Consider the following 24,942-nt stretch of genomic DNA (forward strand, 5'->3'; position numbering starts at 1 on the left):
CCTATCAGACGGTGAGAACACACACCTCACCTATCAGACGGTGAGAACACACACCTCACCTATCAGACGGTGAGAACACACACCTCGCCTATCAGACGGTGAGAACACACACCTCGCCTATCAGACGGTGAGAACACACACCTCGCCTATCAGACGGTGAGAACACACACCTCGCCTATCAGACGGTGAGAACACACACCTCGCCTATCAGACGGTGAGAACACACACCTCGCCTATCAGACGGTGAGAACACACACCTCGCCTATCAGACGGTGAGAACACACACTTCACCTATCAGACGGTGAGAACACACACCTCACCTATCAGACGGTGAGAACACACACCTCACCTATCAGACGGTGAGAACACACACCTCACCTATCAGACGGTGAGAACACACACCTCACCTATCAGACGGTGAGAACACACACCTCACCTATCGGACGGTGAGAACACACACCTCACCTATCGGACGGTGAAAACACACACCCCACCTATCGGACGGTGAGAACACACACCTCACCTATCGGACGGTGAGAACACACACCTCGCCTATCAGACGGTGAGAACACACACCTCGCCTATCAGACGGTGAGAACACACACCTCGCCTATCAGACGGTGAGAACACACACCTCGCCTATCAGACGGTGAGAACACACACCTCGCCTATCGGACGGTGAGAACACACACCTCGCCTATCGGACGGTGAGAACACACACCTCGCCTATCGGACGGTGAGAACACACACCTCGCCTATCGGACGGTGAGAACACACACCTCACCTATCGGACGGTGAGAACACACACCCCACCTATCGGACGGTGAGAACACACACTTCACCTATCAGACGGTGAGAACACACACCTCACCTATCAGACGGTGAGAACACACACCTCACCTATCAGACGGTGAGAACACACACCTCACCTATCAGACGGTGAGAACACACACCTCACCTATCAGACGGTGAGAACACACACCTCACCTATCAGACGGTGAGAACACACACCTCACTTATCAGACGGTGAGAACACACACCTCACTTATCAGACGGTGAGAACACACACCTCACCTATCAGACGGTGAGAACACACACCTCACCTATCAGACGGTGAGAACACACACCTCACCTATCAGACGGTGAGAACACACACCTCACCTATCAGACGGTGAAAACACACACCTCACCTATCAGACGGTGAGAACACACACCTCGCCTATCAGACGGTGAGAACACACACCTCGCCTATCAGACGGTGAGAACACACACCTCGCCTATCAGACGGTGAGAACACACACCTCGCCTATCAGACGGTGAGAACACACACTTCGCCTATCAGACGGTGAGAACACACACCTCGCCTATCAGACGGTGAGAACACACACCTCACCTATCAGACGGTGAGAACACACACCTCACCTATCAGACGGTGAGAACACACACCTCACCTATCAGACGGTGAGAACACACACCTCACCTATCAGACGGTGAGAACACACCTCACTTATCAGACGGTGAGAACACACACCTCACTTATCAGACGGTGAGAACACACACCTCACCTATCAGACGGTGAGAACACACATCTCACCTATCAGACGGTGAGAACACACACCTCACCTATCAGACGGTGAGAACACACACCTCACCTATCAGACGGTGAAAACACACACCTCACCTATCAGACGGTGAAAACACACACCTCACCTATCAGACGGTGAGAACACACACCTCACCTATCAGACGGTGAGAACACACACCTCACCTATCAGACGGTGAGAACACACACCTCACCTATCAGACGGTGAGAACACACACTTCACCTATCAGACGGTGAGAACACACACCTCACCTATCAGACGGTGAGAACACACACTTCACCTATCAGACGGTCCACACTCTCTCTCTCTCTACCTCTGACTGGTCCACTCTCTCCCTCTACCTCTGACTGGTCCACTCTCTCCCTCTACCTCTGACTGGTCCACTCTCTCTCTCTCTTTACCTCTGACTGGTCCACACTCTCTCTCTACCTCTGACTGGTCCACTCTCTCTCTCTACCTCTGACTGGTCCACTCTCTCTCTCTACCTCTGACTGGTCTACTCTCTCTCTCTCTACCTCTGACTGGTCCACTCTCTCTCTCTACCTCTGACTGGTCCACTCTCTCTCTCTCTACCTCTGACTGGTCCACTCTCTCTCTCTCTACCTCTGACTGGTCCACACTCTCTCTCTCTACCTCTGACTGGTCTACACTCTCTCTCTCTCTAACTATGACTGGTCCACTCTCTCTCTCTCTAACTATGACTGGTCCACTCTCTCTCTCTCTAACTATGACTGGTCCACTCTCTCTCTCTACCTCTGACTGGTCCACTCTCTCTCTCTACCTCTGACTGGTCCACACTCTCCCTCTACCTCTGACTGGTCCACTCTCTCTCTCTCTTTACCTCTGACTGGTCCACACTCTCTCTCTCTCTACCTCTGACTGGTCCACTCTCTCTCTCTCTACCTCTGACTGGTCCACACTCTCTCTCTCTACCTCTGACTGGTCCACACTCTCTCTACATCTGACTGGTCCACACTCTCTCTCTACCTCTGACTGGTCCACACTCTCCCTCTACCTCTGACTGGTCCACTCTCTCTCTCTCTTTACCTCTGACTGGTCCACACTCTCTCTCTCTACCTCTGACTGGTCTACACTCTCTCTCTCTACCTCTGACTGGTCCACTCTCTCTCTCTCTACCTCTGACTGGTCCACTCTCTCTCTCTCTACATCTGACTGGTCCACACTCTCTCTCTCTACCTCTGACTGGTCCACACTCTCTCTCTCTACCTCTGACTGGTCCACTCTCTCTCTCTCTACCTCTGACTGGTCCACTCTCTCTCTCTCTACCTCTGACTGGTCCACTCTCTCTCTCTACCTCTGACTGGTCCACACTCTCTCTCTCTCTACCTCTGACTGGTCCACTCTCTCTCTCTCTACCTCTGACTGGTCCACTCTCTCTCTCTACCTCTGACTGGTCCACTCTCTCTCTCTCTACCTCTGACTGGTCCACACTCTCTCTCTACCTCTGACTGGTCCACACTCTCTCTCTACCTCTGACTGGTCTACTCTCTCTCTCTCTACCTCTGACTGGTCTACTCTCTCTCTCTCTACCTCTGACTGGTCTACTCTCTCTCTCTCTACCTCTGACTGGTCCACACTCTCTCTCTCTACCTCTGACTGGTCCACACTCTCTCTCTCTACCTCTGACTGGTCCACTCTCTCTCTCTACCTCTGACTGGTCCACACTCTCTCTCTCTACCTCTGACTGGTCTACACTCTCTCTCTCTACCTCTGACTGGTCCACTCTCTCTCTCTCTAACTATGACTGGTCCACTCTCTCTCTCTACCTCTGACTGGTCCACTCTCTCTCTCTACCTCTGACTGGTCCACACTCTCCCTCTACCTCTGACTGGTCCACTCTCTCTCTCTCTCTACCTCTGACTGGTCTACACTCTCTCTCTAACTATGACTGGTCCACTCTCTCTCTCTACCTCTGACTGGTCCACTCTCTCTCTCTCTACCTCTGACTGGTCCACTCTCTCTCTCTCTACCTCTGACTGTTCTACACTCTCTCTCTACCTCTGACTGGTCCACACTCTCTCTCTCTACCTCTGACTGTTCTACACTCTCTCTCTACCTCTGACTGGTCCACTCTCTCTCTCTCTACCTCTGACTGGTCCACTCTCTCTCTCTCTACATCTGACTGGTCCACTCTCTCTCTCTCTACATCTGACTGGTCCACTCTCTCTCTCTCTACCTCTGACTGGTCTACTCTCTCTCTCTACCTCTGACTGGTCTACTCTCTCTCTCTCTACCTCTGACTGGTCTACTCTCTCTCTCTCTACCTCTGACTGTTCTACACTCTCTCTCTACCTCTGACTGGTCCACTCTCTCTCTCTCTACCTCTGACTGGTCCTCTCTCTCTCTCTCTACCTCTGACTGGTCCACTCTCTCTCTCTCTACCTCTGACTGGTCCACTCTCTCTCTCTCTACCTCTGACTGGTCCACTCTCTCTCTCTACCTCTGACTGGTCCACACTCTCTCTCTCTACCTCTGACTGGTCCACTCTCTCTCTCTACCTCTGACTGGTCCACTCTCTCTCTCTACCTCTGACTGGTCTACACTCTCTAACTATGACTGGTCCACACTCTCTCTCTCTAACTATGACTTGTCCACTCTCTCTCTCTACCTCTGACTGGTCTACACTCTCTCTCTCTACCTCTGACTGGTCCACACTCTCTCTCTCTACCTCTGACTGGTCTACACTCTCTCTCTACCTCTGACTGGTCCACTCTCTCTCTCTCTCTACATCTGACTGGTCCACACTCTGGTTCTGATGTGATTTTAACCTCTACAGATACTCTGACATCATCGTGCATCGGCTGCTGGCTGTAGCCATTGAAGCAGACAGCACCTACCCAGACCTGATGGACAAACACAAGCAGTCTGCCCTCTGCAACAACCTCAACTACAGACACAAGATGGCCCAGTACGCACAGCGAGCCTCTGTAGCCTTCCACACACAGGTACTGGACTCACCCAACACACTGATCTGTTAGAGCCTTCCACACACAGGTACTGGTCTCACCCAACACACTGATCTGTTAGAGCCTTCCACACACAGGTACTGGTCTCACCCAACACACTGACCTGTTAGAGCCTTCCACACACAGGTACTGGTCTCACCCAACACACTGACCTGTTAGAGCCTCTGTAGCCTTCCACACACAGGTACTGGTCTCACCCAACACACTGATCTGTTAGAGCGTTCCACACACAGGTACTGGACTCACCCAACACACTGACCTGTTAGAGCCTTCCACACACAGGTACTGGACTCACCCAACACACTGACCTGTTAGAGCCTTCCACACACAGGTACTGGACTCACCCAACACACTGACCTGTTAGAGCCTTCCACACACAGGTACTGGTCTCACCCAACACACTGACCTGTTAGAGCCTCTGTAGACTTCCACACACAGGTACTGGACTCACCCAACACACTGACCTGTTGGAGCCTTCCACACACAGGTACTGGTCTCACCCAACACACTGATCTGTTAGAGCCTTCCACACACAGGTACTGGTCTCTTCCAACACACTGATCTGTTAGAGCCTTCCACACACAGGTACTGGACTCACCCAACACACTGACCTGTTAGAGCCTTCCACACACAGGTACTGGACTCACCCAACACACTGACCTGTTAGAGCCTTCCACACACAGGTACTGGTCTCACCCAACACACTGACCTGTTAGAGCCTTCCACACACAGGTACTGGACTCACCCAACACACTGACCTGTTAGAGCCTCTGTAGCCTTCCACACACAGGAACTGGACTCACCCAACACACTGATCTGTTAGAGCCTTCCACACACAGGTACTGGACTCACCCAACACACTGACCTGTTAGAGCCTTCCACACACAGGTACTGGTCTCACCCAACACACTGATCTGTTAGAGCCTTCCACACACAGGTACTGGACTCACCCAACACACTGACCTGTTGGAGCCTTCCACACACAGGTACTGGTCTCACCCAACACACTGATCTGTTACAGCCTTCCACACACAGGTACTGGTCTCACCCAACACACTGATCTGTTAGAGCCTTCCACACACAGGTACTGGACTCACCCAACACACTGATCTGTTAGAGCCTTCCACACACAGGTACTGGACTCACCCAACACACTGACCTGTTGGAGCCTTCCACACACAGGTACTGGTCTCACCCAACACACTGATCTGTTACAGCCTTCCACACACAGGTACTGGTCTCTCCCAACACACTGACCTGTTAGAGCCTTCCACACACAGGTACTGGACTCACCCAACACACTGACCTGTTAGAGCCTTCCACACACAGGTACTGTTCTCACCCAACACACTGACCTGTTAGAGCGTTCCACACACAGGTACTGGTCTCACCCAACACACTGATCTGTTAGAGCCTTCCACACACAGGTACTGGTCTCACCCAACACACTGACCTGTTAGAGCCTTCCACACACAGGTACTGGACTCACCCAACACACTGACCTGTTAGAGCCTCTGTAGCCTTCCACACACAGGTACTGGTCTCACCCAACACACTGACCTGTTAGAGCCTTCCACACACAGGTACTGGACTCACCCAACACACTGACCTGTTAGAGCCTTCCACACACAGGTACTGGACTCACCCAACACACTGACCTGTTAGAGCCTCTGTAGACTTCCACACACAGGTACTGGACTCACCCAACACACTGATCTGTTAGAGCCTTCCACACACAGGTACTGGTCTCACCCAACACACTGACCTGTTAGAGCCTTCCACACACAGGTACTGGACTCACCCAACACACTGACCTGTTGGAGCCTTCCACACACAGGTACTGGTCTCACCCAACACACTGATCTGTTACAGCCTTCCACACACAGGTACTGGTCTCACCCAACACACTGACCTGTTAGAGCCTTCCACACACAGGTACTGGACTCACCCAACACACTGACCTGTTGGAGCCTTCCACACACAGGTACTGGTCTCACCCAACACACTGATCTGTTACAGCCTTCCACACACAGGTACTGGTCTCACCCAACACACTGATCTGTTAGAGCCTTCCACACACAGGTACTGGACTCACCCAACACACTGATCTGTTAGAGCCTTCCACACACAGGTACTGGACTCACCCAACACACTGACCTGTTGGAGCCTTCCACACACAGGTACTGGTCTCACCCAACACACTGATCTGTTACAGCCTTCCACACACAGGTACTGGTCTCTCCCAACACACTGACCTGTTAGAGCCTTCCACACACAGGTACTGGACTCACCCAACACACTGACCTGTTAGAGCCTTCCACACACAGGTACTGTTCTCACCCAACACACTGACCTGTTAGAGCGTTCCACACACAGGTACTGGTCTCACCCAACACACTGATCTGTTAGAGCGTTCCACACACAGGTACTGGACTCACCCAACACACTGACCTGTTAGAGCCTTCCACACACAGGTACTGGACTCACCCAACACACTGACCTGTTAGAGCCTTCCACACACAGGTACTGGACTCACCCAACACACTGACCTGTTAGAGCCTTCCACACACAGGTACTGGACTCACCCAACACACTGACCTGTTAGAGCCTTCCACACACAGGTACTGGACTCACCCAACACACTGACCTGTTAGAGCCTCTGTAGACTTCCACACACAGGTACTGGTCTCACCCAACACACTGACCTGTTAGAGCCTTCCACACACAGGTACTGGTCTCACCCAACACACTGGTCTGTTAGAGCCTTCCACACACAGGTACTGGACTCACCCAACACACTGACCTGTTAGAGCCTCTGTAGCCTTCCACACACAGGTACTGGTCTCACCCAACACACTGACCTGTTAGAGCCTTCCACACACAGGTACTGGACTCACCCAACACACTGACCTGTTAGAGCCTTCCACACACAGGTACTGGACTCACCCAACACACTGACCTGTTAGAGCCTCTGTAGCCTTCCACACACAGGTACTGGTCTCACCCAACACACTGATCTGTTAGAGCCTTCCACACACAGGAACTGGACTCACCCAACACACTGACCTGTTAGAGCCTTCCACACACAGGTACTGGACTCACCCAACACACTGACCTGTTAGAGCCTTCCACACACAGGTACTGGACTCACCCAACACACTGACCTGTTAGAGCCTCTGTAGACTTCCACACACAGGTACTGGACTCACCCAACACACTGATCTGTTAGAGCCTTCCACACACAGGTACTGGTCTCACCCAACACACTGACCTGTTAGAGCCTCTGTAGACTTCCACACACAGGTACTGGACTCACCCAACACACTGATCTGTTAGAGCCTTCCACACACAGGTACTGGACTCACCCAACACACTGACCTGTTAGAGCCTCTGTAGACTTCCACACACAGGTACTGGTCTCACCCAACACACTGACCTGTTAGAGCCTTCCACACACAGGTACTGGACTCACCCAACACACTGACCTGTTAGAGCCTCTGTAGACTTCCACACACAGGTACTGGTCTCACCCAACACACTGACCTGTTAGAGCCTCTGTAGACTTCCACACACAGGTACTGGACTCACCCAACACACTGATCTGTTAGAGCCTTCCACACACAGGTACTGGACTCACCCAACACACTGCCCTGTTGGAGCCTTCCACACACAGGTACTGGTCTCACCCAACACACTGATCTGTTACAGCCTTCCACACACAGGTACTGGTCTCTCCCAACACACTGATCTGTTAGAGCCTTCCACACACAGGTACTGGACTCACCCAACACACTGACCTGTTAGAGCCTCTGTAGACTTCCACACACAGGTACTGGTCTCACCCAACACACTGACCTGTTAGAGCCTTCCACACACAGGTACTGGACTCACCCAACACACTGACCTGTTAGAGCCTCTGTAGACTTCCACACACAGGTACTGGTCTCACCCAACACACTGACCTGTTAGAGCCTCTGTAGACTTCCACACACAGGTACTGGACTCACCCAACACACTGATCTGTTAGAGCCTTCCACACACAGGTACTGGACTCACCCAACACACTGCCCTGTTGGAGCCTTCCACACACAGGTACTGGTCTCACCCAACACACTGATCTGTTACAGCCTTCCACACACAGGTACTGGTCTCTCCCAACACACTGATCTGTTAGAGCCTTCCACACACAGGTACTGGACTCACCCAACACACTGACCTGTTAGAGCCTTCCACACACAGGTACTGGACTCACCCAACACACTGACCTGTTAGAGCCTCTGTAGCCTTCCACACACAGGTACTGGACTCACCCAACACACTGACCTGTTAGAGCCTTCCACACACAGGTACTGGTCTCACCCAACACACTGACCTGTTAGAGCCTTCCACACACAGGTACTGGTCTCACCCAACACACTGATCTGTTAGAGCGTTCCACACACAGGTACTGGACTCACCCAACACACTGACCTGTTAGAGCCTTCCACACACAGGTACTGGACTCACCCAACACACTGACCTGTTAGAGCCTTCCACACACAGGTACTGGACTCACCCAACACACTGACCTGTTAGAGCCTCTGTAGACTTCCACACACAGGTACTGGTCTCACCCAACACACTGACCTGTTAGAGCCTTCCACACACAGGTACTGGACTCACCCAACACACTGACCTGTTAGAGCCTTCCACACACAGGTACTGGACTCACCCAACACACTGACCTGTTAGAGCCTCTGTAGACTTCCACACACAGGTACTGGTCTCACCCAACACACTGACCTGTTAGAGCCTTCCACACACAGGTACTGGACTCACCCAACACACTGACCTGTTAGAGCCTCTGTAGCCTTCCACACACAGGTACTGGTCTCACCCAACACACTGACCAGTTAGAGCCTCTGTAGACTTCCACACACAGGTACTGGTCTCACCCAACACACTGGTCTGTTAGAGCCTTCCACACACAGGTACTGGACTCACCCAACACACTGATCTGTTAGAGCCTCTATAGACTTCCACACACAGGTACTGGTCTCACCCAACACACTGACCTGTTAGAGCCTTCCACACACAGGTACTGGACTCACCCAACACACTGACCTGTTAGAGCCTTCCACACACAGGTACTGGACTCACCCAACACACTGACCTGTTAGAGCCTCTGTAGCCTTCCACACACAGGTACTGGTCTCACCCAACACACTGACCTGTTAGAGCCTTCCACACACAGGTACTGGACTCACCCAACACACTGACCTGTTAGAGCCTCTGTAGACTTCCACACACAGGTACTGGTCTCACCCAACACACTGACCTGTTAGAGCCTTCCACACACAGGTACTGGACTCACCCAACACACTGACCTGTTAGAGCCTCTGTAGACTTCCACACACAGGTACTGGTCTCACCCAACACACTGACCTGTTAGAGCCTCTGTAGACTTCCACACACAGGTACTGGACTCACCCAACACACTGATCTGTTAGAGCCTTCCACACACAGGTACTGGACTCACCCAACACACTGCCCTGTTGGAGCCTTCCACACACAGGTACTGGTCTCACCCAACACACTGATCTGTTACAGCCTTCCACACACAGGTACTGGTCTCTCCCAACACACTGATCTGTTAGAGCCTTCCACACACAGGTACTGGACTCACCCAACACACTGACCTGTTAGAGCCTTCCACACACAGGTACTGGACTCACCCAACACACTGACCTGTTAGAGCCTTCCACACACAGGTACTGGACTCACCCAACACACTGACCTGTTAGAGCCTCTGTAGACTTCCACACACAGGTACTGGTCTCACCCAACACACTGACCTGTTAGAGCCTTCCACACACAGGTACTGGACTCACCCAACACACTGACCTGTTAGAGCCTCTGTAGACTTCCACACACAGGTACTGGTCTCACCCAACACACTGACCTGTTAGAGCCTTCCACACACAGGTACTGGACTCACCCAACACACTGACCTGTTAGAGCCTCTGTAGCCTTCCACACACAGGTACTGGTCTCACCCAACACACTGATCTGTTAGAGCCTCTATAGACTTCCACACACAGGTACTGGTCTCACCCAACACACTGATCTGTTACAGCCTTCCACACACAGGTACTGGTCTCTCCCAACACACTGATCTGTTAGAGCCTTCCACACACAGGTACTGGACTCACCCAACACACTGATCTGTTAGAGCCTCTATAGACTTCCACACACAGGTACTGGTCTCACCCAACACACTGATCTGTTACAGCCTTCCACACACAGGTACTGGTCTCTCCCAACACACTGATCTGTTAGAGCCTTCCACACACAGGTACTGGACTCACCCAACACACTGACCTGTTAGAGCCTTCCACACACAGGTACTGGACTCACCCAACACACTGACCTGTTAGAGCCTTCCACACACAGGTACTGGACTCACCCAACACACTGACCTGTTAGAGCCTTCCACACACAGGTACTGGTCTCACCCAACACACTGACCTGTTAGAGCCTCTGTAGCCTTCCACACACAGGTACTGGTCTCACCCAACACACTGATCTGTTAGAGCGTTCCACACACAGGTACTGGACTCACCCAACACACTGACCTGTTAGAGCCTTCCACACACAGGTACTGGACTCACCCAACACACTGACCTGTTAGAGCCTTCCACACACAGGTACTGGACTCACCCAACACACTGACCTGTTAGAGCCTTCCACACACAGGTACTGGTCTCACCCAACACACTGACCTGTTAGAGCCTCTGTAGACTTCCACACACAGGTACTGGACTCACCCAACACACTGACCTGTTGGAGCCTTCCACACACAGGTACTGGTCTCACCCAACACACTGATCTGTTAGAGCCTTCCACACACAGGTACTGGTCTCTCCCAACACACTGATCTGTTAGAGCCTTCCACACACAGGTACTGGACTCACCCAACACACTGACCTGTTAGAGCCTTCCACACACAGGTACTGGACTCACCCAACACACTGACCTGTTAGAGCCTTCCACACACAGGTACTGGTCTCACCCAACACACTGACCTGTTAGAGCCTTCCACACACAGGTACTGGTCTCACCCAACACACTGATCTGTTAGAGCGTTCCACACACAGGTACTGGACTCACCCAACACACTGACCTGTTAGAGCCTCTGTAGCCTTCCACACACAGGAACTGGTCTCACCCAACACACTGACCTGTTAGAGCCTCTGTAGACTTCCACACACAGGTACTGGTCTCACCCAACACACTGATCTGTTAGAGCCTCTATAGACTTCCACACACAGGTACTGGACTCACCCAACACACTGATCTGTTAGAGCCTCTATAGACTTCCACACACAGGTACTGGACTCACCCAACACACTGACCTGTTAGAGCCTTCCACACACAGGTACTGGACTCACCCAACACACTGACCTGTTAGAGCCTTCCACACACAGGTACTGGTCTCACCCAACACACTGACCTGTTAGAGCCTCTGTAGACTTCCACACACAGGTACTGGACTCACCCAACACACTGATCTGTTAGAGCCTTCCACACACAGGTACTGGACTCACCCAACACACTGACCTGTTGGAGCCTTCCACACACAGGTACTGGTCTCACCCAACACACTGATCTGTTACAGCCTTCCACACACAGGTACTGGTCTCTCCCAACACACTGACCTGTTAGAGCCTTCCACACACAGGTACTGGACTCACCCAACACACTGACCTGTTAGAGCCTTCCACACACAGGTACTGGACTCACCCAACACACTGACCTGTTAGAGCCTTCCACACACAGGTACTGGACTCACCCAACACACTGACCTGTTAGAGCGTTCCACACACAGGTACTGGTCTCACCCAACACACTGACCTGTTAGAGCCTCTGTAGCCTTCCACACACAGGTACTGGACTCACCCAACACACTGACCTGTTAGAGCCTTCCACACACAGGTACTGTTCTCACCCAACACACTGACCTGTTAGAGCGTTCCACACACAGGTACTGGTCTCACCCAACACACTGACCTGTTACAGCCTTCCACACACAGGTACTGGTCTCACCCAACACACTGATCTGTTAGAGCGTTCCACACACAGGTACTGGACTCACCCAACACACTGACCTGTTAGAGCCTTCCACACACAGGTACTGGACTCACCCAACACACTGACCTGTTAGAGCCTCTGTAGACTTCCACACACAGGTACTGGACTCACCCAACACACTGATCTGTTAGAGCCTTCCACACACAGGTACTGGTCTCACCCAACACACTGACCTGTTAGAGCCTCTGTAGACTTCCACACACAGGTACTGGACTCACCCAACACACTGATCTGTTAGAGCCTTCCACACACAGGTACTGGACTCACCCAACACACTGACCTGTTAGAGCCTTCCACACACAGGTACTGGACTCACCCAACACACTGACCTGTTAGAGCCTTCCACACACAGGTACTGGACTCACCCAACACACTGACCTGTTAGAGCCTTCCACACACAGGTACTGGACTCAACCAACACACTGACCTGTTGGAGCCTTCCACACACAGGTACTGGACTCACCCAACACACTGACCTGTTAGAGCCTTCCACACACAGGTACTGGACTCACCCAACACACTGACCTGTTAGAGCCTTCCACACACAGGTACTGGACTCACCCAACACACTGACCTGTTAGAGCCTTCCACACACAGGAACTGGTCTCACCCAACACACTGACCTGTTAGAGCCTCTGTAGCCTTCCACACACAGGTACTGGTCTCACCCAACACACTGACCTGTTAGAGCCTTCCACACACAGGTACTGGACTCACCCAACACACTGACCTGTTAGAGCCTTCCACACACAGGTACTGGTCTCACCCAACACACTGACCTGTTAGAGCCTTCCACACACAGGTACTGGTCTCACCCAACACACTGATCTGTTAGAGCGTTCCACACACAGGTACTGGACTCACCCAACACACTGACCTGTTAGAGCCTCTGTAGCCTTCCACACACAGGAACTGGTCTCACCCAACACACTGACCTGTTAGAGCCTCTGTAGACTTCCACACACAGGTACTGGTCTCACCCAACACACTGATCTGTTAGAGCCTCTATAGACTTCCACACACAGGTACTGGACTCACCCAACACACTGATCTGTTAGAGCCTCTATAGACTTCCACACACAGGTACTGGACTCACCCAACACACTGACCTGTTAGAGCCTTCCACACACAGGTACTGGACTCACCCAACACACTGACCTGTTAGAGCCTTCCACACACAGGTACTGGTCTCACCCAACACACTGACCTGTTAGAGCCTCTGTAGACTTCCACACACAGGTACTGGACTCACCCAACACACTGATCTGTTAGAGCCTTCCACACACAGGTACTGGACTCACCCAACACACTGACCTGTTGGAGCCTTCCACACACAGGTACTGGTCTCACCCAACACACTGATCTGTTACAGCCTTCCACACACAGGTACTGGTCTCTCCCAACACACTGACCTGTTAGAGCCTTCCACACACAGGTACTGGACTCACCCAACACACTGACCTGTTAGAGCCTTCCACACACAGGTACTGGACTCACCCAACACACTGACCTGTTAGAGCCTTCCACACACAGGTACTGGACTCACCCAACACACTGACCTGTTAGAGCGTTCCACACACAGGTACTGGTCTCACCCAACACACTGACCTGTTAGAGCCTCTGTAGCCTTCCACACACAGGTACTGGTCTCACCCAACACACTGACCTGTTACAGCCTTCCACACACAGGTACTGGTCTCACCCAACACACTGATCTGTTAGAGCGTTCCACACACAGGTACTGGACTCACCCAACACACTGACCTGTTAGAGCCTTCCACACACAGGTACTGGACTCACCCAACACACTGACCTGTTAGAGCCTCTGTAGACTTCCACACACAGGTACTGGACTCACCCAACACACTGATCTGTTAGAGCCTTCCACACACAGGTACTGGTCTCACCCAACACACTGACCTGTTAGAGCCTCTGTAGACTTCCACACACAGGTACTGGACTCACCCAACACACTGATCTGTTAGAGCCTTCCACACACAGGTACTGGACTCACCCAACACACTGACCTGTTAGAGCCTTCCACACACAGGTACTGGACTCACCCAACACACTGACCTGTTAGAGCCTTCCACACACAGGTACTGGACTCACCCAACACACTGACCTGTTAGAGCCTTCCACACACAGGTACTGGACTCAACCAACACACTGACCTGTTGGAGCCTTCCACACACAGGTACTGGACTCACCCAACACACTGACCTGTTAGAGCCTTCCACACACAGGTACTGGACTCACCCAACACACTGACCTGTTAGAGCCTTCCACACACAGGTACTGGACTCACCCAACACACTGACCTGTTAGAGCCTTCCACACACAGGAACTGGTCTCACCCAACACACTGACCTGTTAGAGCCTCTGTAGCCTTCCACACACAGGTACTGGTCTCACCCAACACACTGACCTGTTAGAGCCTTCCACACACAGGTACTGGACTCACCCAACACACTGACCTGTTAGAGCCTCTGTAGCCTTCCACACACAGGTACTGGTCTCACCCAACACACTGACCTGTTAGAGCCTTCCACACACAGGTACTGGTCTCACCCAACACACTGACCTGTTAGAGCCTTCCACACACAGGTACTGGTCTCACCCAACACACTGACCAGTTAGAGCCTCTGTAGACTTCCACACACAGGTACTGGTCTCACCCAACACACTGGTCTGTTAGAGCCTTCCACACACAGGTACTGGACTCACCCAACACACTGATCTGTTAGAGCCTCTATAGACTTCCACACACAGGTACTGGTCTCACCCAACACACTGACCTGTTAGAGCCTTCCACACACAGGTACTGGACTCACCCAACACACTGACCTGTTAGAGCCTTCCACACACAGGTACTGGACTCACCCAACACACTGACCTGTTAGAGCCTCTGTAGCCTTCCACACACAGGTACTGGACTCACCCAACACACTGACCTGTTAGAGCCTTCCACACACAGGTACTGGTCTCACCCAACACACTGACCTGTTAGAGCCTTCCACACACAGGTACTGGTCTCACCCAACACACTGATCTGTTAGAGCGTTCCACACACAGGTACTGGACTCACCCAACACACTGATCTGTTAGAGCCTCTATAGACTTCCACACACAGGTACTGGTCTCACCCAACACACTGATCTGTTACAGCCTTCCACACACAGGTACTGGTCTCTCCCAACACACTGATCTGTTAGAGCCTTCCACACACAGGTACTGGACTCACCCAACACACTGACCTGTTAGAGCCTTCCACACACAGGTACTGGACTCACCCAACACACTGACCTGTTAGAGCCTTCCACACACAGGTACTGGACTCACCCAACACACTGACCTGTTAGAGCCTTCCACACACAGGTACTGGTCTCACCCAACACACTGACCTGTTAGAGCCTCTGTAGACTTCCACACACAGGTACTGGACTCACCCAACACACTGACCTGTTAGAGCCTTCCACACACAGGTACTGGTCTCACCCAACACACTGATCTGTTAGAGCCTTCCACACACAGGTACTGGTCTCACCCAACACACTGACCTGTTAGAGCCTCTGTAGCCTTCCACACACAGGTACTGGTCTCACCCAACACACTGATCTGTTAGAGCGTTCCACACACAGGTACTGGACTCACCCAACACACTGACCTGTTAGAGCCTTCCACACACAGGTACTGGACTCACCCAACACACTGACCTGTTAGAGCCTTCCACACACAGGTACTGGACTCACCCAACACACTGACCTGTTAGAGCCTTCCACACACAGGTACTGGTCTCACCCAACACACTGACCTGTTAGAGCCTCTGTAGACTTCCACACACAGGTACTGGACTCACCCAACACACTGACCTGTTGGAGCCTTCCACACACAGGTACTGGTCTCACCCAACACACTGATCTGTTAGAGCCTTCCACACACAGGTACTGGTCTCTCCCAACACACTGATCTGTTAGAGCCTTCCACACACAGGTACTGGACTCACCCAACACACTGACCTGTTAGAGCCTTCCACACACAGGTACTGGACTCACCCAACACACTGACCTGTTAGAGCCTTCCACACACAGGTACTGGTCTCACCCAACACACTGACCTGTTAGAGCCTTCCACACACAGGTACTGGTCTCACCCAACACACTGATCTGTTAGAGCGTTCCACACACAGGTACTGGACTCACCCAACACACTGACCTGTTAGAGCCTCTGTAGCCTTCCACACACAGGAACTGGACTCACCCAACACACTGACCTGTTAGAGCCTTCCACACACAGGTACTGGACTCACCCAACACACTGACCTGTTAGAGCCTTCCACACACAGGTACTGGTCTCACCCAACACACTGACCTGTTAGAGCCTCTGTAGACTTCCACACACAGGTACTGGACTCACCCAACACACTGATCTGTTAGAGCCTTCCACACACAGGTACTGGACTCACCCAACACACTGACCTGTTGGAGCCTTCCACACACAGGTACTGGTCTCACCCAACACACTGATCTGTTACAGCCTTCCACACACAGGTACTGGTCTCTCCCAACACACTGACCTGTTAGAGCCTTCCACACACAGGTACTGGACTCACCCAACACACTGACCTGTTAGAGCCTTCCACACACAGGTACTGGACTAACCCAACACACTGACCTGTTAGAGCCTTCCACACACAGGTACTGTTCTCACCCAACACACTGACCTGTTAGAGCGTTCCACACACAGGTACTGGTCTCACCCAACACACTGACCTGTTACAGCCTTCCACACACAGGTACTGGTCTCACCCAACACACTGATCTGTTAGAGCGTTCCACACACAGGTACTGGACTCACCCAACACACTGACCTGTTAGAGCCTTCCACACACAGGTACTGGACTCACCCAACACACTGACCTGTTAGAGCCTTCCACACACAGGTACTGGACTCACCCAACACACTGACCTGTTAGAGCCTCTGTAGCCTTCCACACACAGGTACTGGTCTCACCCAACACACTGACCTGTTAGAGCCTTCCACACACAGGTACTGGACTCACACAACACACTGACCTGTTAGAGCCTTCCACACACAGGTACTGGACTCACCCAACACACTGACCTGTTAGAGCCTCTGTAGACTTCCACACACAGGTACTGGACTCACCCAACACACTGACCTGTTGGAGCCTTCCACACACAGGTACTGGTCTCACCCAACACACTGATCTGTTACAGCCTTCCACACACAGGTACTGGTCTCTCCCAACACACTGACCTGTTAGAGCCTTCCACACACAGGTACTGGACTCACCCAACACACTGACCTGTTAGAGCCTTCCACACACAGGTACTGGACTCACCCAACACACTGACCTGTTAGAGCCTTCCACACACAGGTACTGGACTCACCCAACACACTGACCTGTTAGAGCCTCTGTAGCCTTCCACACACAGGTACTGGTCTCACCCAACACACTGACCTGTTAGAGCCTTCCACACACAGGTACTGGTCTCACCCAACACACTGACCTGTTACAGCCTTCCACACACAGGTACTGGACTCACCCAACACACTGACCTGTTAGAGCGTTCCACACACAGGTACTGGTCTCACCCAACACACTGACCTGTTACAGCCTTCCACACACAGGTACTGGACTCACCCAACACACTGACCTGTTAGAGCCTTCCACACACAGGTACTGTTCTCACCCAACACACTGACCTGTTAGAGCGTTCCACACACAGGTACTGGTCTCACCCAACACACTGACCTGTTAGAGCCTCTGTAGCCTTCCACACACAGGTACTGGACTCACCCAACACACTGACCTGTTAGAGCCTTCCACACACAGGTACTGGACTCACCCAACACACTGACCTGTTAGAGCCTTCCACACACAGGTACTGGACTCACCCAACACACTGACCTGTTAGAGCCTTCCACACACAGGTACTGGACTCACCCAACACACTGACCTGTTAGAGCCTTCCACACACAGGTACTGGACTCACCCAACACACTGACCTGTTAGAGCCTCTGTAGACTTCCACACACAGGTACTGGACTCACCCAACACACTGATCTGTTAGAGCCTTCCACACACAGGTACTGGTCTCACCCAACACACTGACCTGTTAGAGCCTCTGTAGACTTCCACACACAGGTACTGGACTCACCCAACACACTGATCTGTTAGAGCCTTCCACACACAGGTACTGGACTCACCCAACACACTGACCTGTTAGAGCCTTCCACACACAGGTACTGGACTCACCCAACACACTGACCTGTTAGAGCCTCTGTAGCCTTCCACACACAGGTACTGGACTCACCCAACACACTGACCAGTTAGAGCCTTCCACACACAGGTACTGGACTCACCCAACACACTGACCTGTTAGAGCCTTCCACACACAGGTACTGGACTCACCCAACACACTGACCTGTTAGAGCCTTCCACACACAGGTACTGGACTCACCCAACACACTGACCTGTTAGAGCCTTCCACACACAGGTACTGGACTCACCCAACACACTGACCTGTTAGAGCCTCTGTAGACTTCCACACACAGGTACTGGTCTCACCCAACACACTGACCTGTTAGAGCCTTCCACACACAGGTACTGGACTCACCCAACACACTGACCTGTTAGAGCCTCTGTAGACTTCCACACACAGGTACTGGACTCACCCAACACACTGATCTGTTAGAGCCTTCCACACACAGGTACTGGACTCACCCAACACACTGCCCTGTTGGAGCCTTCCACACACAGGTACTGGTCTCTCCCAACACACTGATCTGTTAGAGCCTTCCACACACAGGTACTGGACTCACCCAACACACTGACCTGTTAGAGCCTTCCACACACAGGTACTGGACTCACCCAACACACTGACCTGTTAGAGCCTTCCACACACAGGTACTGGACTCACCCAACACACTGACCTGTTAGAGCCTCTGTAGCCTTCCACACACAGGTACTGGTCTCACCCAACACACTGACCTGTTAGAGCCTTCCACACACAGGTACTGGACTCACCCAACACACTGACCTGTTAGAGCCTTCCACACACAGGTACTGGACTCACCCAACACACTGACCTGTTAGAGCCTTCCACACACAGGTACTGGACTCACCCAACACACTGACCTGTTAGAGCCTCTGTAGACTTCCACACACAGGTACTGGACTCACCCAACACACTGATCTGTTAGAGCCTTCCACACACAGGTACTGGTCTCACCCAACACACTGACCTGTTAGAGCCTTCCACACACAGGTACTGGACTCACCCAACACACTGACCTGTTAGAGCCTTCCACACACAGGTACTGGACTCACCCAACACACTGACCTGTTAGAGCCTCTGTAGACTTCCACACACAGGTACTGGACTCACCCAACACACTGATCTGTTAGAGCCTTCCACACACAGGTACTGGTCTCACCCAACACACTGACCTGTTAGAGCCTCTGTAGACTTCCACACACAGGTACTGGACTCACCCAACACACTGATCTGTTAGAGCCTTCCACACACAGGTACTGGACTCACCCAACACACTGACCTGTTAGAGCCTTCCACACACAGGTACTGGACTCACCCAACACACTGACCTGTTAGAGCCTTCCACACACAGGTACTGGACTCACCCAACACACTGACCTGTTAGAGCCTTCCACACACAGGTACTGGACTCACCCAACACACTGACCTGTTAGAGCCTTCCACACACAGGTACTGGACTCACCCAACACACTGACCTGTTAGAGCCTCTGTAGACTTCCACACACAGGTACTGGTCTCACCCAACACACTGACCTGTTAGAGCCTTCCACACACAGGTACTGGACTCACCCAACACACTGACCTGTTAGAGCCTCTGTAGACTTCCACACACAGGTACTGGACTCACCCAACACACTGATCTGTTAGAGCCTTCCACACACAGGTACTGGACTCACCCAACACACTGCCCTGTTGGAGCCTTCCACACACAGGTACTGGTCTCACCCAACACACTGATCTGTTACAGCCTTCCACACACAGGTACTGGTCTCTCCCAACACACTGATCTGTTAGAGCCTTCCACACACAGGTACTGGACTCACCCAACACACTGACCTGTTAGAGCCTTCCACACACAGGTACTGGACTCACCCAACACACTGACCTGTTAGAGCCTTCCACACACAGGTACTGGACTCACCCAACACACTGACCTGTTAGAGCCTCTGTAGCCTTCCACACACAGGTACTGGACTCACCCAACACACTGACCTGTTAGAGCCTTCCACACACAGGTACTGGTCTCACCCAACACACTGACCTGTTAGAGCCTTCCACACACAGGTACTGGTCTCACCCAACACACTGATCTGTTAGAGCGTTCCACACACAGGTACTGGACTCACCCAACACACTGACCTGTTAGAGCCTTCCACACACAGGTACTGGACTCACCCAACACACTGACCTGTTAGAGCCTTCCACACACAGGTACTGGACTCACCCAACACACTGACCTGTTAGAGCCTTCCACACACAGGTACTGGTCTCACCCAACACACTGACCTGTTAGAGCCTCTGTAGCCTTCCACACACAGGTACTGGACTCACCCAACACACTGACCTGTTAGAGCCTTCCACACACAGGTACTGGTCTCACCCAACACACTGACCTGTTAGAGCCTTCCACACACAGGTACTGGTCTCACCCAACACACTGATCTGTTAGAGCGTTCCACACACAGGTACTGGACTCACCCAACACACTGATCTGTTAGAGCCTCTATAGACTTCCACACACAGGTACTGGTCTCACCCAACACACTGATCTGTTACAGCCTTCCACACACAGGTACTGGTCTCTCCCAACACACTGATCTGTTAGAGCCTTCCACACACAGGTACTGGACTCACCCAACACACTGACCTGTTAGAGCCTTCCACACACAGGTACTGGACTCACCCAACACACTGACCTGTTAGAGCCTTCCACACACAGGTACTGGACTCACCCAACACACTGACCTGTTAGAGCCTTCCACACACAGGTACTGGACTCACCCAACACACTGACCTGTTAGAGCCTCTGTAGCCTTCCACACACAGGTACTGGTCTCACCCAACACACTGACCTGTTAGAGCCTTCCACACACAGGTACTGGACTCACCCAACACACTGACCTGTTAGAGCCTTCCACACACAGGTACTGGACTCACCCAACACACTGACCTGTTAGAGCCTTCCACACACAGGTACTGGTCTCACCCAACACACTGACCTGTTAGAGCCTTCCACACACAGGTACTGGACTCACCCAACACACTGACCTGTTAGAGCCTTCCACACACAGGTACTGGACTCACCCAACACACTGACCTGTTAGAGCCTCTGTAGACTTCCACACACAGGTACTGGTCTCACCCAACACACTGACCTGTTAGAGCCTTCCACACACAGGTACTGGACTCACCCAACACACTGACCTGTTAGAGCCTTCCACACACAGGTACTGGACTCACCCAACACACTGACCTGTTAGAGCCTCTGTAGCCTTCCACACACAGGTACTGGTCTCACCCAACACACTGACCAGTTAGAGCCTCTGTAGACTTCCACACACAGGTACTGGTCTCACCCAACACACTGGTCTGTTAGAGCCTTCCACACACAGGTACTGGACTCACCCAACACACTGATCTGTTAGAGCCTCTATAGACTTCCACACACAGGTACTGGTCTCACCCAACACACTGACCTGTTAGAGCCTTCCACACACAGGTACTGGACTCACCCAACACACTGACCTGTTAGAGCCTTCCACACACAGGTACTGGACTCACCCAACACACTGACCTGTTAGAGCCTCTGTAGCCTTCCACACACAGGTACTGGTCTCACCCAACACACTGACCTGTTAGAGCCTTCCACACACAGGTACTGGTCTCACCCAACACACTGACCTGTTAGAGCCTTCCACACACAGGTACTGGTCTCACCAAACACACTGACCTGTTAGAGCCTCTGTAGACTTCCACACACAGGTACTGGACTCACCCAACACACTGACCTGTTAGAGCCTTCCACACACAGGTACTGGTCTCACTCACACAAACTATTTAACCAGGAAGTCCCATTCAAGACGAGGGACCCATTTTAAAAAAGGACACCTGGGTCATATTCATTAGTGCACTGTAGCAAAATGCTTTGCAACGGAAATTGAAAAATAGCATTTCTTACTGGACATTTCTGGTTATTCTCTCCCTGTTTCCATCTGTTTGATGATTAAATAAGCCAATGGCCGAGATGGCAGATTTCCTGATTTATGTATCGTTTCCTTCAGCTGTTCTTCAAGAGCAGAGGCATCCTGAACGAGGAGGGCTTCATCCTGTTTGTGAGGAAGAACGCCATCATCGTCCTCATCCCTAAGTTTGGTCTGGAGGGAACGGTGTTCTTTGAGAACAAAGACAAACCCAGCCCCAAACTGGTCTTCAACGAAGAGGTACCCTCGCTGTGTGTCAGAGAAAATTCAAGCTATTTTTTTTGTGTATGGCTCGACTGTAACTCTGTGTGTGTGTGTGTGTGTGTGTGTGAGAGCAGGCTCCTAGTCTGACGGTGGAGGGCCACTCCTTCAACATGTTTGACAAGGTCAAAGTGACCATCAGTCTGGACGCGTCCAACGTCCAGCACCAGAAGATCAGAATGTCCCTGGTCGAACCTGTGGTACGTTTGTTTCAAACTCTCTCTGTAATGTCACATCAGATCCTACGGTGGTCATTTCCATGTAGTTATTTACTAAAACGGTGTTCAGGTAACAGTTTGTGTCTGAGGTAAAATAGCCTTCTGTCATGTCAGGGTTGGACATGTAACTGATATTGTGTTGTAGATCAGTCATTTCAGGGTTGGACATGTAACTGATATTGTGTTGTAGATCAGTCATTTCAGGGTTAGTCATGTAACTGATGTTGTGTTGTAGATCAGTCATTTCAGGGTTAGATATGTAACTGATATTGTTGTTTTGTAGATCTCTGGAGTGAGTGTGGCGCCATCTGAACCAGAACCAGAGGCCAAGAGAACTAAACTGGACCGTTGAATAACACCATCCTCACACTGAGATCTCTCTCTTAGCTCAGTTTTGAGTTATTTTAAATGTTTAGCTTTTTTTCTACATGACAAGCAGAGAACATCCTGTGGTTAATATGGTTCTGATTTGAAACAGAACCTTTTTTCCTTGACCTATAGAACGTCAACCTTCCAGGTAAATGTTAATGAAATGCCAGTAACCTGTAGAATGGGGTAATATACTGTGGCAAGACGGTCTATTCTAGAAGGAATGTTTCCTTGTACAACTCCCAATAAATCTCTTGGTTTTAGCCAATGTTCCTTTTCTCATCTCTTTGGCTTGTCTCTCTGTTTCGTGATTGGAGTAGATGCATTTAATTGAAATGTAGCCACGCCCAGGCAACATGTAGCCAGAGAAACTAAAGAGTAGCCAGAGAAACTAAAGAGTAACCAGGAAACTAAAGGGTAACCAGGAAACTAAAGGGTAACCAGGAAACTAAAGGGTAACCAGGAAACTAAAGGGTAACCAGGAAACTAAAGGGTAACCAGGAAACTAAAGGGTAACCAGGAAACTAAAGGGTAACCAGGAAACTAAAGGGTAACCAGGCAACTAAAGGGTAGCCAGGCAACTAAAGGGTAACCAGGAAACTAAAGGGTAACCAGGAAACTAAAGGGTAACCAGGAAACTAAAGGGTAACCAGGAAACTAAAGGGTAACCAGGAAACTAAAGGGTAACCCAGTTGTACAACATTTAATGTGGCTCAGTGTTCTAGTCAGAACTTTACACCCATTCAATAACACTTCCTTCTTAAAACAATCAGCTGTTCAGATGGTGGCTTTGTTTAAAAGGGTAGCTCTGCAGTTATACAAATATTTATAACAAAATGTACAATAAAAATCCTTAATCACAATTCACATTCCCGTAATTGTTTAACTGATCAAAAATAAAAATGATTCATATAATGCTAAATTCACAATCGATAAGAATATAAAATGTATAAATACATATCAAGTTTCATCAGTCCCTTGTTCATGTCAGCACTAAGTTATCCAAAATAGCACTGTATTCCCTATTTAGTGCACCATTGACCAACGCCCACAGGGCTCAAAAGTAGTGCACTATATAGGGTGCCATT

General features: G+C 51.4%; 1 protein-coding gene across 1 annotated transcript; it reads left to right on the top strand.

The window, feature by feature from the left end:
• Positions 1-1,362: 1,362 nt before the first annotated feature.
• Positions 1,363-24,117, top strand: LOC129849845 (exosome complex exonuclease RRP44-like; the record flags this gene model as incomplete). Its single annotated transcript, XM_055916584.1, has 5 exons — positions 1,363-1,374; positions 4,402-4,570; positions 23,088-23,246; positions 23,345-23,467; positions 23,769-24,117. Coding segments are annotated over 5 exons (532 nt in total), but the record flags the coding sequence as incomplete, so codon positions are not given.
• Between the last annotated feature and the right edge of the window lie 825 nt (positions 24,118-24,942).

Source organism: Salvelinus fontinalis, unplaced genomic scaffold, assembly GCF_029448725.1.
Source record: "Salvelinus fontinalis isolate EN_2023a unplaced genomic scaffold, ASM2944872v1 scaffold_1729, whole genome shotgun sequence".
NCBI classification, from domain to species: Eukaryota; Metazoa; Chordata; class Actinopteri; order Salmoniformes; family Salmonidae; genus Salvelinus; species Salvelinus fontinalis.